General features: G+C 44.7%; 1 protein-coding gene across 3 annotated transcripts in view; it reads right to left on the reverse strand.

Moving 5' to 3' along the window:
- Nucleotides 1-4,984: 4,984 nt before the first annotated feature.
- LOC117870011 (zinc finger protein 436-like) overlaps nucleotides 4,985-18,784 on the reverse strand; it is a 28,287-nt gene continuing 14,487 nt past the window's right edge. For 2 of the 3 annotated variants that reach the window (XM_034757171.1, XM_034757170.1), the window contains exons 2-5: nucleotides 14,993-15,075; nucleotides 11,612-11,738; nucleotides 6,753-6,866; nucleotides 4,985-6,382 (exon numbers count right to left, since the gene is read on the reverse strand). In XM_034757171.1, the coding sequence (XP_034613062.1) occupies nucleotides 5,007-6,382; nucleotides 6,753-6,866; nucleotides 11,612-11,738; nucleotides 14,993-15,064 (1,689 nt within the window). In that variant the 5' untranslated portion in view covers nucleotides 15,065-15,075 and the 3' untranslated portion in view covers nucleotides 4,985-5,006. The remainder of the gene's footprint in view (nucleotides 6,383-6,752; nucleotides 6,867-11,611; nucleotides 11,739-14,992; nucleotides 15,076-18,784) is intronic. The other variant, XM_034757172.1, reaches the window with a different exon arrangement.

The raw sequence follows: 18,784 nt of genomic DNA on the forward strand, positions 1-18,784 counted from the left end.
TATAAAGACTTTTTATTAAAATCAATGAAATAGTAAGTAAATGGTAAAACAGTTAGAATTACAAAATTATAATTGTATCACAGTTATTCAAGAGATATATATGTATGATAATACACGATTATGTGCTGCAAAGCTTTGATTAATACTCACACCCCATTTTGATGACCTGGTGTTGAAAGATATAGGATCACACCTTTGGTGGTGCCTCTGGCAGAGGAAACTAATGTCACACCTCTGGCAGAGGAAGCTAATGCAAAAGCTGTTAAAGCTGTTTACTTTCTAACTTGCATATATCTATGCAAATAAGCATATTAATCCTTAGAGCTACAACTGCCTCCTCTCCCCAAATTCTGATGAGATCCAGCAGCTCAATATTGCTCCAAGCGAGGGATCGCCTGGTGCATGGAGAAGGCATGGTCACCTGGAAAGATGTTCTGAGACCACTGCATGCATCACTGAGCAAACAGGAAGGGGACTTTCAAAATTCCCAAGGAATTTAAGGGGCGGGGTTCATGGTTGATCACCTCAGAGCAGTGCAGTAGAATTCAAACCGATGACCAGAGAGATGAAAGCAGGAATTGTGGGAGACCTCCCAGAGGCCAATCGCAGTGCTGTAATCGACAAGGATGTCTACACTGGCACTGGGGTGCTGTAGCCTTGGCACAGAAAGCTGTACACCTCTCGTCGGGGTGGTTTTTTTACAGCACTGCAACTGCTTAGTTTCTGTGCAGTAAGTGGCTTGGCAGTGTGTACACCTTGGGAGTTGCACTGCAGAAAACTGCTTTACTGCACAGAAACTTGCCACTCTAGACAAGGCCCTAGATGGCTTACAGACAAACGCAAGACTGGTCATACTGGGTCAGACCAATGGTCCATCTAGCCCAGTGTGCTATCTGAGAGTGACCAGTGCCAGATGTATCAGAGGGAATGAGCAGAACAGGCTTGTTGACCTGCAAGGTGAAGGTCTATCACCCTTACCTTTAACTTTATTGTTGTAGATTCCTACTTATCCTATTTTATCACACCTTCCCCGAGGTCTCTGGACAAATCAGGTGTGAACCACTCCTTTGATACAGACATGTCACTATCCAGATGAATTGAGGAAGACTTTGGACCAATGTTAATTTGGAAAAGGCCTGCTTAACCCAGCAGGTTTCTCAAAATATCTGTTGCTGTGAACCGCATGTAATCTGGATGTGTGTACCTCAAAGCTATCAAACATGAAAAACACAAGGCCAGTTTTGGGGAGGTTTCCAGAGCCAGGCCTGAGGGTTAAACAGCTGTGCTCAAAAGGAAAAGGGGCCTAGGCACCTATAAAAATAACTGGTTGCAAAATTTAAATTAAATTAAAAAAAACAAAACAAACCGAAAAACCAATCCAGAAAAGCTATCATCACACATTCATCACCATTTTAGATTTTGACATCTCCTGCCTGATGTGACATCTTTGCTTTGCAAACAAGAGACCTGGAGAACTCTGTGGCTGTTACCCTCTAACTGGGTAAAAGGCTACACATCTTGTCTCAAGTAATTTTCCTCTTAAGGGAAGATTTATTTTAAAATTAATCATAATAAATTCCATATGAAATAGAAATAATTGCAGTCTATACTGGGTCTCTATTCTCATACATGCTATTTCTCTCACATTCTAATTACTTTGGAGGGAGATTTTAATTTCAGGATTAGCCTCCATTTCCTATGTAGTTGGAAGCGGCAGGGAGTGAACTAGAAGAAAACCTGAATTATATTGTAACACTGAAAGTTATCACATGATCAGCCTCTTCCGTTACACTAAATAACTTCATGTTTAATTTCATTGTCACTGGTAACAATTTATTCAAAGATTACAAAATATAAACTGATAGGGCAGTTTTCTGTTGATTCCCATTTCCACCCAGTGAGCTTTGTGTGAAGTCACATTCTACAATAACCTAGGAGCCTTCCATTTCTGTGAGTTCATTTCTCCCTGGGTCTTCTCCCAGAAGTGTGGGTGGAAGGGGGTCTCTAACTACATGGGAAGGTTGCATCATGAGAAAAAACACCTGTGCTCTATTTTCACACTTTCTAATCTTTCAAAGTAGCAGCAGGAGGAGAAGTGATACAAATGCATTAGACTTAATAGCAAAATGAAGAGACCAAACAACAGACTCTGGAAAGGCATTCATGTATCCTGCAGTCTGAACTTGGAATCGGATACATTCCCTCACTGGCTACCATCATTTGCCCAGCATAGAAGTGCTTCTTGTCCAACAAGGCAGCCAGATTGGGACCCATAGGCATAGAATGACTCTGAAGGAATCAGCTGTTTCTCTCTGTGCTTCATGAAACTTTGGATCCAAATGGTAAAAGACAGTTGTGACCAATTTAATCATGGCATCCTTTAGGAGTGTGACCAATGCCACTTAACAAGGGAGCAGGGTTCTAAAAATAGTTTACCTGGCCACAGGTCACCATAGCGTCCATCTCTGGGGTGAAAATCAACCACCAGTACCTGCAATTTCTTCCTGAGTTCTTGTCAAATCTTTAACCTTACTTGAAGTAATTTTACACTTCTCTGGTGTAGAATTCTTCACCAACCACACAACATATCAGTAGCGATAGTGAGGTATAACTCCCCTATGTATGCCCTTTTATTTTTTTAATCTAGTGGCACAGATTTTAATTAGGGACTAAATTCAGGTGTGGCTTAGAATCCCTGTAAGACACCAAATGTCAGGTATCTATTAAAAATAGGTATCTTTCTGCAGCTATATCACATTCAACATGGATTTCATTTTCTACACATTTGCAGCATCTCCCAAGGGTGAGCTGAAGAGAAATGTCACTTTCATTTTTCCCATCTCTATTTAGATAGGGATTGCATTTCCCAAATAATAGGCAACATGCACCTGATTAGGAAGGAGATATCTTCAGGAGCGACCTCCTACAGGGCCTGGGCCACAACTGCTTTGGGAGGCAAATGCATGGGTATTTTCCTTAGTTACAAATCATTTACTAGGGAATCCTCTTGGCAGCCCTTTACAAAAAATATTGACCTAACCAACTGAACAACAGGGGGATTGGGATGGTGATGGGGAATAAGGGAATCTCTCTGACTTACCCTATCTTTAGCTTTCTTCAATAGGATAACGAGTCTTGTGGATAAGGGAGAAGCTGTGGATGTGGTATACCTAGACTTTAGTAAGGCATTTGATATGGTCTCGCATGATATTCTTATCGATAAACTAGGCAAATACAATTTAGATTGGGCTACTATAAGGTGGGTGCATAACTGGCTGGATAACCATACTGAGAGAGTTGTTATTAATGGTTCCCAATCCTGCTGGAAAGGCATAACAAGTGGGGTTCCGCAGGGGTCTGTTTTGGGACCGGCTCTGTTCAATATCTTTATTAACAACTTAGATATTGGCATAGAAAGTACGCTTATTAAGTTTGCGGATGATACCAAACGGGGAGGGATTGCAACTGCTTGGGAGGACAGGGTCATAATTCAAAATGATCTGGACAAATTGGAGAAATGGTCTGAGTTAAACAGGATGAAGTTTAACAAAGACAAATGCAAAGTGCTCCACTTACGAAGAAAAAATCTGTTTCACACATACAGAATGGGAAGAGACTGTCTAGGAACGAGTACGGCAGAAAGGGATCTAGGGGTTATAAGGGACCACAAGCTAAATATGAGTCAACAGTGTGATGCTGTTGCAAAAAAAAGCAAACATGATTCTGGGATGTATTAACAGGTGTGTTGTGAGCAAGACACGAGAAGTCATTCTTCTGCTCTACTCTGCTCTGGTTAGGCCTCAGCTGGAGTATTGTGTCCAGTTCTGGGCACCGCATTTCAAGAAAGATGTGGAGAAATTGGAAAGGGTCCAGAGAAGAGCAACAAGAATGATTAAAGGTCTTGAGAACATGACCTATGAAAGAAGGCTGAAAGAATTGCGTTTGTTTAATTTGGAAAAGAGAAGACTGAGAGGGGACATGATAGCAGTTTTCAGGTATCTAAAAGGGTGCATAAGGAGGAGGGATAAAACTTGTTCACCTTAGCCTCTAAGGATAGAACAAGAAGCAATGGGCTTAAACTGCAGCAAGGGAGGTCTAGGTTGGACATTAGGAAAAAGTTCCTAACTGTCAGGGTGGTTAAACACTGGAATAAATTGCCTAGGGAGGTTGTGGAACCTCCATCTCTGGAGATATTTAAGAATAGGTTAGATAAATGTCTATCAGGGATGGTCTAGACACATTTGGTCCTGCCATGCGGGCAGGGGACTGGACTCAATGACCTCTCGAGGTCCCTTCCAGTCCTAGAATCTATGAATCTTCTTCTGATGTTACAGAGGGTGAAATGACATTTTCCCCATCCCTGCCCTGTTCCTGCTCTTTGTTATAGTTCAATATATTTTAAGTGACGAAAATGGTAATAAAAATATCTGCTCTGCAGCACAACCTGAAGCTACATCAGAGCAACTGGGAATGAAACAATTTGTTCCCAAAGGGGGAACTTGATGACTAACAATTGGTTTGAAATGGGGGAACAGTATAACCATGATGCTCAGGGTTTGTTTAGACTAGGAAAAGTGATGGAGTTTAGGTCAGGTCAAGGGGAAAGCTAATGCCAACCACTGCACCTGGGCTGCCTCTGCTCTACAACGATAATTGTCTTTTTACACCAAGATCACTAACATGAGCAGCCAATGCCATGTACAGTGCTAATGGATGTAAGGCACAGGTAGTTTTTGCCTCAGTGTAGTTTGTTGGGAACAAACCTCTCTCTCCCACCTGGAGCTGATGAACATTCCTGGCTGGAGGGACACACACTCCTACAACTCAAACAAAAGGAGTTCATAGAAAAGATCACAGGCCTGACCGCAAAGAAGGGTGAGAAGCAGGCAAAGGCAGAAGCAGGCAATTCATCTGGTGGAGCTGAGAGGCAACGGTGAAGATGGAACAAAAATCACTATGTGAAAATTAGCAAATGTTATTTAAAAAAAAAAAAAATTTGGCCAGCCCTAGTCAAGGGATTTATTACAGTTCTCTCTCATGTGGATTTTCTGATGTCTAATAAGGCTTGAGCACTGATTGAAGCTTTTCCCACACTCAGAGCATGTATAGGGTTTCTCTCCCACGTGGATTCTACGATGTGTGATAAGGTGTGAGCTCTGATTGAAGCTTTTCCCACACTCAGAGCACGTGTAGGGTGTCTCCCCTGTGTGGATTCTCTGATGTCTGATAAGGTGTGAGCTCCAACTGAAGCTTTTTCCACACTCAGAGCATGTGTAGGGCGTCTCTCCTGTGTGGATTCTCTGATGTGTGATAAGGGTAGAGCTCTGATTGAAGTTTTTTCCGCACTCAGAGCACGTGTAGGGGGTCTCCCCAGTGTGAATTCTCTGATGTCGGATAAGGTGTGAGCTCCAACTGAAGTTTTTCCCACACGCAGAGCATGTGTAGGGTGTCTCTCCTGTGTGGATTCTCTGATGTGTGATAAGGGTAGAACTCCTATTGAAGCATTTCCCACACTCAGAGCATGTGTAGGGCATCTCTCCTGTGTGGATTCTACAATGTGTGATAAGGCTAGAGCTGTGATTGAAGCTTTTCCCACACTCAGAGCATGTGTAGGGAGTCTCCCCTGTGTGGATTCTCTGATGTGTGATCAGGGCAGAGATGTGACTGAAACTTTTCCTGCACTCAGAGCATGTGTAGGGCTTCTCTCCTGTGTGGATTCTCTCATGTCTGATAAGGTTTGAGCTCCAACTGAAGCTTTTCCCACACTCAGAGCATCCATAAGGTTTCTCACCCATGTGGATTCTCCTATGTGCGATAAGGTCTGAGCTCCAACTGAAGCTTTTCCCACACTCAGAGCAAGCATAGAGCATCTCTCCTGTGTGGATTCTACGATGTCTAAACAGGGTCGAGCTCCGCTTGAAGCCTTTCCCATACTCAGAGCATGTGTGGGGTGCTTCTCCTGTATGGATTCGCAGATGTGAGATGAGGGTTGAACTATCAATGAAGCATTTCCCACACTCAGAGCATTCATAATGTTTCTCACCCATGTAGATTGTCTGATGTGTGATAAGGATAGAGCTCCAATTTAAGCTTTTCCCACACTCATGGCATATATAGTGTGTCTCTTCCAAGCTGATTCTGTCTCTTGTTGTAAGGTCTGAGTGGCTACTAAAGTTTTCTTCTGGCCTCTCCTGAGTCTCACAAGAATTTGCTTTTTCTTGGAGTGCACAACTCCCGGAAACATTCCCTTTGGATCTTCCTGATAATGTTCCATGTGGTTTTACTTGCTCAGTATCTTCCTGATGGGGTTTCTCCTCCTCATTCTGACTCACCATCCCCTCACCTGATAGGAGACAGAGAGAATCTAGACATAAGTCACTACCTGTGCCAGAAAGAAAGAAAATCTCAGAGAGAGGAATGGAAAAAGGGATGAACATACCAAAATACGTGTGGGAGAGAGCAAATCTATCAGAAGCTGATTTTCCCCAAACCCTTCCCCAGAGGAGAGAGGAAGGGATCAGTTTTGGTCTGCATCTCACCAGAACACTCAGGGGAAAGCGAGATCGGGGAGGGAGCTGCTGCCAGTTGTCAGTCAGAATAGGAGAGAAGCCATGAGTGACATCTGCCATAATGATTCCACATCTGCAGGGAACAATGTGGAACTTGGGAGAGCCCACAGGGTCTTTGTAGAGCATCCCAAATGTTTCCTATATTCCCAAACTCTTTTTGAATTGGTTTAACCAATTCCTCACCTGTGAAGGCAGCTCTTGGAAGCACTTCTTTCTCAGAGCCCTGGATGTCCAGGACCCGCAGCTCTTCCCCTCGTTCCAGCTGCGAGATCACATCAGGTTTGGAAATTGGAAACCCTACTCCAGGCAAAGAAAACAAGGGAGGTCAGTGGAATTTGTGGGATACTTATCACAAAGAATATTCCATGGTTTTAACCCCAGCTCATTTTTAAGCAGTAACATCCAAGGCCAGCTTCCTTGGCTCAAAGTGGCAGGAGAGTTATTATTATTATAAATCATATGCATTACCTTAGTGCCCAAGAATCAACTAACAGTGGGTCCCCATTGTGCTAGGCAAAGTACAAACAGAGAATAGTAGATGGGCCATGCCCTGAAGAATTTACAATCTAAATAGAGAAGACAGACACAGAATGGGGGAAGGGGTACAACCCACTGTTAGAATATAGATATTCAGGCCTACCTGTAAAGCCAATACTTTAAGAACTTAGGTGTATTTTTATCACTTAACTACATACAGGAGTATAAAAACAAAGAATCAAAATCACTGTCTGTATGTGTCTCTTACTGTGACAGTCTCAGGCCTTGTCCTTTGGCTAAGCAGCAGGGGTGGCCATAAGCTGGGAAGCATAGGGTCAGATCTTCACATCCCAAACCAGTGTGGGGAAATAGAGCAGGGGGGCCTTTTTATTAATAGCCAGAGCTGTGAATCTGAAGGCCCCAGATCTGTTATGCTAACTACCCTTATACAAAGCAGTAGAGGCCAGGGCCTAAACTGGACTAGACTGCACAATTCCCTGCCAAACTCGGTCAAGGGTCATGACCAGAGGAGGGGGGAGCAAGGAGGGAAAGAATAGAAGAAAAGCCCCAGCAGCAGCACTAATGAAATATGTTCATGACTAATGAAATATAATAACCACTTGTGTGAAGCAATAGGTAACTTTAGCTAAATGCAATTTCTTGACTCATGCAGCTTCTCCTTTGGGTGATCTGTGACCCACTCCATGATTCCAGCTATCTGCAAAAGTAGCCAATCATAGATCCTCTTTAGGCGTCCCATGGAAACCCCCCCCAATCTTTAACCAAAAGACCCCGGAAAATAACATGTGTCTTGAGAAATGTGCCAAGTACCACCCCTGGGGAAAACCACCAAGAGCCCCTCTACTTAAATAAACATCCAATTCTCAGAAAAATGAGAAAGGTACATAGGGAGGAGGGGTGGGAACTGACCCCGACCCTAATTTCTTAACTTGTGGTTTGGGTGGGGGCTGACCCCAACCCCAGTTTCTTAACTCATGACGTATTGTTTGTACTTTGCTTGCGGTTTAATGAAATAAAAACCCGCCTGTGAGCAGCCCTCGGGGTGTCAGTCTTCAGACTGCACCCCAGTGCACTGGTATGTATGTCGATAAACTGGCCTCAGGCTTGAGTCTTTGAACTAAAATCATTGCGTGGGTGTCTTTGACCACAACACCAGTCACACTGAAATAAGGTGGTATTGTGCTGTTAGGAAGATTATCCTGTTCGAACAGGGCCCATCACCACCAGATAAAGAAACAGATCTTAAGATGGTTAAAGAAAACTTAGTTTGATAACATCCTGTCTGGCAAGAAATCACTTATCAATGCTTGTGGTTGTGAAACCCTCATTTCTGTTTTGTTCTAACTTTATGGCCACCACTTTTACATTGTTAAGCAGTCTGGTTCTCTAATTGTTTCTATCAGCTGTATAATTAATTTTGCTAGATGTAAGTTAATTAGGGTAGTGGGATACAATTGGTTAGAGAATTATGTTACAATATGTTAGGATTGGTTAGTTAAATTTCAGTACAATGATTGGTTAAACAAAGGTATAGCTGAGAATATTACTATATAAACTGAGTCAAACAGGAGGGGGAATGGGAATGGGAACAGGGAATGGGGACACAGGCAAGGCTCTGCGTCATCAGAGCTGGTAAGGGGGACATGGGGTAAATGCTTTGCTGTGTCAGAGCGGGTAAGGAGGACATTGGGTAAACACTTTGCGGCATCTGAGCTGGGAACTAACACTGGGGAACAGACTAAGAGATAAGCCCGACTGGTGTGAAGGGCTTCAGAATATGCTTGTCTGGAAACTAACCTCAATAAACATTGCATTATCTGTGCTTTGGACTTCTGGTCTTTTGCTGCTTCCTGTCTGCGTGACAAAAACCAGGGAAGTGGGAGGGTGACGGGAACGCCCTCTAACAAAACTGACATGATCTGATAAGGTAAACCTTTAAGGAAGGTTTTAATACACTTTGGAACAGATCAGGAATTCCCGTGAGGACTGATGAGCAGGTGATGGTAAATACACATTTAGATCCCTTTCGTGTTTTATATCTTTTCCCCAGAAGGCGCACTGGCACACAATCATGGATCCATAGGATCTGTGCAATGCCCTGGCTTTTAAACAGTCCTTGGGAGGTGCCCCTTGAGTGTGATAGACCCCCACGGGGTCCCACTCTTCCACAAGGATAGGTCATGTGGCTTCAACACCTGAGACTGAGCCTCTGGCTTCAACACTCCTTTCTCAACCTGTGAGCTCTGTCAGCAGGTCCAGCTGAATGACACTCTTGTTCAGTGACTGTTCCTCATTCAATGCAAAGAGCAAGTTTTCGCTGTGACAGTGTGCAGACTTTTAAAACATAGCAGGGTTTATAACTGAAACACAGCATTGGAAAGTCCTTAGATTAGGACAGAGAAGCAAAGAAGACAAAATATTCCATACTGGGCAATGCCCTTGAGCCATTCTGCTGTAGAAAACAGTTTAGTTTCCTTTCACTATGCCTGTCCATTTGTCTTCGCTCCGTTAGAGCTCCCTGCATCTGCGAGCCCAGTTCTTCCTGCTCCCAAAAACATAATGAGTCCATGTATGCTTCACTCAGCCAAGCGGAGATCCTCCCATGGACAAGTGACAATTATTCCCTTGTCTCTCTCAGGTATTCCACTGATGTAGGTTAGTCCAAGCCAGTCCTTAATGATCCATTCAGATCACCCCCATGACAGCTACGTGACAAAACACCTCATGTCTCCTGCTCTTTATAATCATAGCAATACCAATCACAGCAGGAAACTGAAGTGTGTATTGGCATCATACAAGTATCAGCAAAATTCCTACCTCTATCACACACACATTCCTCACAGCCCTTGAAGAGAAAGCAAAGCACAGGAACTGGACATTAGTCCAGTGAACACAGTGGAGGACAAGCTGCAATCCTCAAACCCTAGTCAAAAAGGAGAGGCATGTGGGTCCCTATCCATAGATAGGGGCTGGCTAGAGGTCTGATACCTGAGAGGACATTCCTTGAGCAGACCATGGAGGCAGGTCAAAGGCTTAGCTACTCCAGAACTGTGACATCGCAAAAGCACATTTTGGGGAATTAGGAAATCTAGTGACTCAGGTGTAATGGGAGGGAGAATTAAACTCCCTCAATGTGTGGAGAAGGCTGGGGAATTAAACACTAAAATTCAGGAACAACAGCCTCTAATTCTTCTGGAAAAGGAGCCTGTAAGAAACAAGAACTGGGCCAACAAGCCTGGAGGGAAGACAGCTTCTGGCTGCTGTAGATGGGGAGGGGGGGATGAGACTTTCTCCAAACTCTCACTCTTGTTGACCCCGACCTGATTTTATTATCTATGACCCAGTCTCATGTCTTGTGGGCAATTTTATACTCACTAGAGGTAAAATGTCATTATCAGAGTATTGCTTATTAGCTTGGAACATGCATGGAGGGGCAAGGAGGTGAACATAAATAAATGGGTTATTAAGGGCAGGTCTACACTACAGCCGGGATCGACGCTCTGAGATCGATCCACCGATGGTCGATTTAGTGGGTCTAGTAAAGACCTGCCAAATCAACTGCGCATCAACTGCAAATCACTCTCCAGTTCTCTACTCCTGACTCTACCCGTGAAGCTCTCCAGTCGACCCCTCACAGTGAACACCCTGCTGTAATTCAACCTAAGGTACGTCCACTCCAGCTATGTTATTCATGTAGCTGGAGTTGTGTAGCGCAGGTCGACTGACCACGGTAGTGTAAACATAGCCTAAGCTTGCTACAGTTAAGGGCCTTATAATAAGTTGAGGCTTTGTGGGAGTAGTTATGCTGAAGTCTAGGATTTACCTGAGGCTTGGGTACGGATTTGGGGTTAAAGGTCTGGCATCCCCCACAGCTCTAGATCCCTAAACCTCTCCTCCCTCCCACTGACCCATCCAGCCCACATCCTGGGTGCCCTTCCTCCACACTCCCCTCCCCTTCATCCCATTACTCTCAGCTGGCACCTTGGGAACTTCTTGTGTTCCCTCCTCGTTTCTCACTACCTCCTCCCTCCCTGCTGCTTCTTAGCTTTAATCCTGCACACACCGTCCCTATGTCCTGGCACCCCAGAATTATCTCCTCCCCCCTTCTCCTCCCCTCATAGGGCTCTGTTCACCCATCACTTGAGGAGTCCTGAATGGCAACATTATATGCTGTCCTATCAAAAGTGGAGCTCATCTGACTGTCACGCAAGCCATGCATGAGTCATACACCTATTTACTCAATTTAGAATTCTACAGATGGCATATTTTCCTCTTAAAATGAGGAAAAGGCATGAAAACTACAGTTATTAATGTAGTTATTAATGTAGCCAATAAGTATACATTCAATCCAATTTTAAAATGACTGACGGCACCAAAAAGGCACATGTCCAAAAATTATACTAGAGGGTGGGAGATAAGGCAAAAAAAAGGGGGCCAAGGAAACCTGGAAAACTTGTATGATGAATAAAGGTATAAAATTATTACTACTCAGGTTCTTTAGAGACCCCACAGCTTCTAATAACCCAGGAGACAGGACTCCTTACCTAGCAAGACCACCGTCACATAATTCTCCTCCATGACATCCCTGTAGAGGGCTCTCTGAGTGGGGTCCAGCAGAGCCCATTCCCCCTTGGTGAAATACACAGCCACCTCCTCAAAAGTCACCAACCCCTGAAAGAGAAAGAGTCCAACACTCAGTACCTGCTGCCCCATTAACAACCCCATTATTCATGGAAATGCAGCACCAGGTAAATGGAAATTCCAGGAAGCACATGTTAACAGAGTCCCACCCCACCTTGCCTAGAACAGCCAGGAGACATCAGAGGGTAGAAAGAGAGAAACTTTGTGTCTCCCAGCTGAAAGACGGAGGCAGGGTTTTCACATTTATCACATACCTACTAGCCAGAGCTTGATATAGGAGATGGGGCTATCTCTGGACCCTGCTGATGTCTCCCTGGTAGGAATTCCAACACTCCTCCAAATAAAATATATGGAAGAAAGGGAAGTCAATAGTAAAGAATATAAGTTTGAAGATCAGAATTGTAGAAAATTGGTAAGGGAAGCTATCAGAAATCAACGATCAACCAATGGAAATAAGAAGGAAGTTTTAAGAAGTATATTAAGTACAAAGTTAATGGTAGTGGTAAATTACTAGATGGAAATGGCAGAATTATCAAAAATAATGCAAAAGAGGTAAAAGTGTTCAATAAATATTTCTCTCCTGGATTTGGAGAAAAACAGATGATGTAACTCATATCATAAGATGTTGACGTCGACAGTCTTTCCATTCCAACAACAACAACTCACGAGGACAGCAGCTATTAAAGTGAGATGTGTTTAAATCAGTGGGTCCAGATAACTAGAGTTTTGAAAGACCAGGTGGAGGAGCGTGGTGGACTGTTAATGTTGATTTTAATTGCAACTTGGAACACTGGGGAAATTCCACAAGACTGGAATAAAGCTAATGCTGTGCCAATATTTAAAAAGTATAAAAGAGATGACGCAGCTAATTACAAGAGTGTTAGTCTGAAATTGATACTGGACGAGAGAATGAAGCAGCAGATACATGATTTAATTAATAAAGAATTAAAGGAGGGTAATATATTTGTGACCATTAACAAAGGTTTAGAGAAAATAGATCCTATCAAACTAACTGGATATCCTTATTTGATGAGATCAAAAGTTTGGTTGCAGCTAATAATATTGATGTAATATACCTAGACTTCTGTAAGGCATATGAGTTCGTTCAGCACAGTACTTTGACTAGAAAGATACAAAATACATACGGCATACATTAATTAGATTTAAAAATGGGATTGTAAATAGGGAACCATGATCGAGTGGATTTCTTTCTAGCGGGTTCCTGCAAGGATTGGTTCTTGGCCTTGCTATTTAACAGAGTATATAAAATCATCACTGACAAAGTTTGCAATTCCCACAAAGATTGTGGGTGGTGGTAACTAATGAAGTGCCAGTAGATTCAGGTTCCAGCATTGGGAGTCTGGGAAGTTTTCCCAGCCCTGGCTGGAGGGCAATTTCCTGTTCTACAAAGAGTGCCTTGAAATTAGGCCCTATCTGACACTACACCCCATATTCAGCATATAGGTATGAGTATAATATGATTAGGACATAATTATAATGCATTTTGTGCAAGATGCATCATGTGCGGTGTCATTTGAAAAATTATGATTTATTTAATAGGATTATCCTATTTGTGTGCATGGATCATATACGTATCTGAAGTTATGGATATTGACTATGTATCTGTATTTCAAATATGCTTACTCTGGGTAACATCCACAACTAGCCTTTCAGGTACAACAATGAAGAAGCCAGACAATGCTGATGGCTCATCAACGAAGACAATGGACCATGGAAGAGCTTAGCCTTCCTGTGAATGTTTCAGCCAGCCTATGAGTCATGGCTACCATGACTCAACAGGGCATGCTACGGCATGTGACCAGACCACATGACACTGTACTCCATTTTGGTACCTCTATTTTTCCACAGATTGAACTGGGGACTGAGTTTGGAACAAAGGGTTCCCGCCATATGGAAAAGCTACATAAGGTGTGGTGTGACATCATCTCTTGGCCTCATTCCCCGCACAAGAGAACTCCTGGAAGCACCTGAGGAACAAAGACTGAACTGGGGGATGTGCTGGTCCCAGGATAAAGGGATTTTCAGTTTGTGTATGGAAACTTGGTGGACTGCTTCAATCAGTCAGGGTGAGAAATTGCTAATTCAAATTCTATTGATCTAGTACAGTGGCGGGCAAACTTTTTGGCCTGAGGGCCGCATCGGGTTTTGGAAATTGTATAGAGGACCGGTTAGGGGAGGGGGACGTGACCCAGCCCTCACTCCCTATCTGCCCCCCCTTCTCACCCATGAGGCCCATCCCCGGGACTCCTGTCCCATCCAACACCCCCTGTTCCCTGATGGCCCCCCAGGACTCCTGCCCCATCCACCCCCCGGCTCCCTGACCACCCCCAGAACCGCAGTCAACCTCCCCTCCTTCCTAACTGCCCCCCGGACTCCTACCCCCATTCAACCCTGCCTGTTCCCCACCCTCTGACTGCCCTATCCACACCCCCACCCCCTGAACCACCACCCCAAAGTCCCCTGTCCTCTATCCAACCCCCCCATGCCCTGCCCCCTTACTGAATTGCCTGGAGCACTGGTGGCTGGTGGTGCTACCGCCATACACCATGCAGCATAGAGCAGCGAGTCAGGCCGGGCTCTGCAGAAGTGCTGCCCCAGGAGTTCGCAGCCCCGCCACCCACAGCATTGTGCTGGCAGTGGGGCGAGCTGAGGCTGCGGGGGAGGGAGAACAGGAGGAAAGGGTCTGGGGGTTAGCCTCCCGGGCCAGGAACTCAGGGGCCGGGCAGGAGGGTCCCATGGGCTGGATGTCGCCTGCAGGCCGTAGTTTGCCCAACTCTGATCTAATATGTTAGGCTTAGTTTGAGTTTTTGGTTATTTGCTAAGTAATCTGCTTTGATCTATTTAATATCACTTATCACTGGGAAATTGGCTGTTGTCTTCTACCTTTCCTTGAGTGGCTTAGGAAAAGCACTCAGGTAGCTTAATTGAGTGTATGGCACCACCTGCTGTTGTGTTGGGTAATAACAGAGACTGGAGAGGCTGGCTGAATCTCCAGCAAATCAGTGTGAAAAGGGCCAGCCCATCTTGAGGGTTAGAGGGCACAGTGGTTCCCAGAAGCCTCCCAGACTGCACCCCAGGGTGACAACCCAACACACCCTACACTACACAAGTCTCAGCAGGTTTCTCACATCCTGTCCCCTCCCTTTCTCCACCCTAGATAGTTCCTGCCTCCCACCACCTCTAGCAGCTCCCACCCTCCTATGCCTTTCCTGCTCCTCTCCCTCCAAGCAGAACCCACCACCAGCTCCCTGATAATCCCTTACCTGAACCAGCTCCATTGCCGCCATTTCATTCCCACTGGGAGAATGGGATGATCTGGAGCGAAACGTGGACATTATTCTGTAGCCTGCCAGGGTGAGAAGGGCAATGTGAGAGCATTCAGATGGGGTTTTTGTTCATTCCACAAGTGATTCCCTCTGGATTTTTCCATGCTAATGGACATTCTAGGTTCTGCCAAACTGTGAAGCACAGAGTGACCTTATTGCAGTACAGGCCTAGCCTCCTCCCACCAGGATGTAACCCTCTGAGATATGGTGAAACCCTCCCAGTAGCAGAGTCTCGCTGTTAAACTTACCAAGTTTGTGGATGATACCAAGCTGGGAGGAGTTGCAAGTGCTTTGGAGGATAGGATTAAAATTCTAAATGATCTGGACAAACTGGAGAAATGGTCTGAAGTATATGGGATGAAATTCAATAAGGACAAATCCAAAGTACTTCATTTAGGAAGGAACAATCAGTTGTACACATACAAAATGGGAAATGACTGCTTAGGAAGGAGTACTGCGGAAAAGGATCTGGGGGGTCATAGTGGATCACAAGCTAAATATGAGTCAACAGAGTTACACTATTGCAAAAAAAGCAAGTATCATTCTGGGATGTCTTAGCAGGAGTATTGTAAGCAAGAAACGAGAAGTAATTCTTCCGCTCTACTCCGTGCTGATTAGGCTTCAACTGGAATAGTGTGTCCAGTTCTGGGCGCCACATTTCAGGAAAGATGTGGACAAATTGGAGAAAGTCCAGAGAAGAGCAACAAAAATGATTAAAGGTCTAGAAAACATGGCCTATGAGGGAAGATTGAAAACATTGCTTTTGTTTAGTCTGGAGAAGAGAAGACTGAGAGGGGACATGATCACAGTTTTCAAGTACATAAAAGATTGTTAGGAGGAGGGAGAAAATTTTTTTTTAACCTCTTAGGGTAAGACAGGAAGTAATGGACTTAAATTCCAGCAAGGGCAGTTTAGATCGAACATTAGGAAAAATTTCCTAACTATCAGAGTGGTTAAGCACTGGAATAAATTGCCTAGTGATATTGTGGAATCTCCATCATTGGGGATTTTTTAAGAGCAGGCTGGACAAACACCTGTCAGCGATTGTCTCAGATAATACTTAGTCCTGCCTTGAGTGCAGGGGACTGGATTAGATGACCTCTCGAGGTCCCTTCCAGGTCTATTATTCTATAAACCAAAGGCCAGAGAAGAGCAGAATCAAAGGAGTCACTTTGGGGGATTCTCCCTGTCATTGTTCCCAAGGCAGCTGTCTCAGGTTAACTAAGTTTTTTGATGCTCCAGCCTTTATACAGTCTCTCCTGGGAGTGCCCCCTTTCATGGGCTGGGCTTAGTTTTAGCTTTTGGCAAGTGTGACCCTGAAGGCTCTGAGACTGTGCCTTCTTGCATCAGCACACCTTGTTTCTTTCTGTGGCTCCCCAGTGAGTCCAAATGAGTAGATACTCCTCATAGAGACTGTGAACATAAGAAAGGCTCACTGTGTCAGACCAATGGTCCATCTAGCTCAGCGGCCAATGCCAGGTGCTTCAGGGGGAATGAACAAAACAGATAATCATCAAGAGATCCATCCCCTGTCGTCCATTCCCAGCTTCTGGCAAACAGAGTCTAGAGACACCATCCCTGCACATCCTGCCTGTGACACTGGCAGATGAGGTGTTAGCTCTTGCAAAAGACCCCAGGTCCATCAACACCAGATAGACTATTATGGGATGTTAAAGAAGACAAAAGACTGTTGTTGTGCTCTTGACCTCCCATTAGCTGAGTTTCCAGCTCAGAGCACATGGCAAGAAGGGGATTAAAAAAACCCATACAGAAGGAACTGATTGTCTGTATGCTGCTTGGACTCTGGAGGGAAAAGTTTCTAGGCATAAGCAAGAGATCCCTAGCTGCTTAGCGTGCATTAGTCCTAAAGAATATGTAGAGTTTGCTTATTATAGAAGCTTCTATTACATTTTGAAATTTAAGACTGTAACTCATCTGCATCTCCTTTAACCAGCTTTAACTTTGTAAACAACTCTCGTTTCCTTTTAAATAAATCTTAATGCAGGTTAAAGGAACAGGAGCTGCTAACAGGGAGTTCTCCAGGTGAAGGAGGAGCAAATACAGCACCTTTGGGGTAAGTGACTGTCTGTAGTGTGTGTGTGTTTGGGGGTTACTCGCTGTGTGCTGAGCTTGTGTTTGTCCGTATGTTTGTTTGGTTGTTTGAAGGATTGTGTGCTGTGGCTGGCAGCTGGAAGCAGTGAGCTTCAAAGGAAGGTTTGAAAGCTAGAAGCCTCTGTTAATTGGCTGACCCTTAGTCAGTGGGTGGAGCTATCAAGCAGGCCAGGGCTTTATAAAGCTTTGTGCAAGTGAACAGGGGCTGCTAACAGGGAGTTTCGCAAGGGAGTTGGGAAGGGGGCAAGGGCCCTGTTTCTTAAAACTATAAACTAAACTACTTTCAAAACTTCTTGAGTTAAACAAAACCCTTTCATTAACTAGGAGACCATGCAAGCAGAAGCCCAGCAGCAGGATGGGGGCTATCCAGTTTATTGCACTGAGTGCAGCATGTACAATTACCTGCCCTGTGGGTGGGTGGCATATGTATGCATTCGGTGCAAGGAGCTCCTGGCCCTCAGAGACTGCGTATGGGCGTTGGCAGTCAGGGTGGCGGAATTGGAGGAGCTAAGGGAGGCAGAGAGTTATGTTGATGAGGCTTTCCGGGACACTGTAAAATTGTCCCACCTCTGGTCAGACAGCCCCTGCACTGTTGAGGAGGATGAAAGGCCCAGGGAAGCAGAGCAGTCAACAGGAGCAGAGGGAAACCTTCCCATAGTTGGGACCCTCCTTCCAGATGGTGTTAGGGTATTCTCTCGCACTGAGGTTACCTCTCCGGGGGAGGGAACTCCAGTCACTAGGTGTTAGTAATGGGAGATTTGATCATTAGAAACATAGGTAGCTGGGTTTGTGATGACCGGGAAAACCATATGGTGACTTGCCTGCCTGGTGCAAAGGTTGCGGATCTCTTGAGGCATCTGGATAGACTCATGTGTAGTGCTGGGGAGGAGCCGGTGGTCGTGGTACATGTAGGCACCAATGACATAAGGAAGGGTAGGTGAGACATCCTGGAGGCCAAATTAGACTGCTAGGGAAGAGACTGAAATCCAGGACCTCTATGGTGGCATTCTCAGAAATGCTCCCAGTTCCACATGCAGGGCCAGGTAGGCAGGCAGAGCTTCAGGTCTCAATGTGTGGATGAGACAATGGTGTAGAGAGGTGTTTAGATTAATCAGGAATTGGGGAAATTTTGGGGATAGGGGGAGCCTATACAGGAAGGATGGGCTCCACCTAAACCAAAGTGGAACCAGACTGCTGGCACTTAACATTAAAAAGGTTGCAGAGCAGTTTCTAAACTAGGAGATGGGGGAAAGCCAACTGCTGCAGAGGAGCATGTGGATCGGACAGAGACTTCTCTTAGAGGAGAGTCTATTTGACAGAGATTCTCTAGGTTGTAGTCAGGAGCAGAGGATGGAAGACGATAATGTAAGGGCCAGATCAGATGAGAAATATTCACATAAAGAATTGGACACATCAGAAGAGAGCAGACAAATAAACAGTGACAAGTTTTTAAAGTGGTTGTACACAAATGCTAGAAGTCTAAATAATAAGATGGGTGAACTAGAGTGCCTCGTGATAAAGGAGGATATTAATATAATAGGCATCACAGAAACCCGGTGGACTGAGGACAATCAATGGGACACAATCATTCTGGGATACAAAATATATCAGAAGGAC

The sequence above is a fragment of the Trachemys scripta genome, chromosome 25 (genome assembly GCF_013100865.1).
Source record: "Trachemys scripta elegans isolate TJP31775 chromosome 25, CAS_Tse_1.0, whole genome shotgun sequence".
NCBI lineage: Eukaryota > Metazoa > Chordata > Testudines > Emydidae > Trachemys > Trachemys scripta.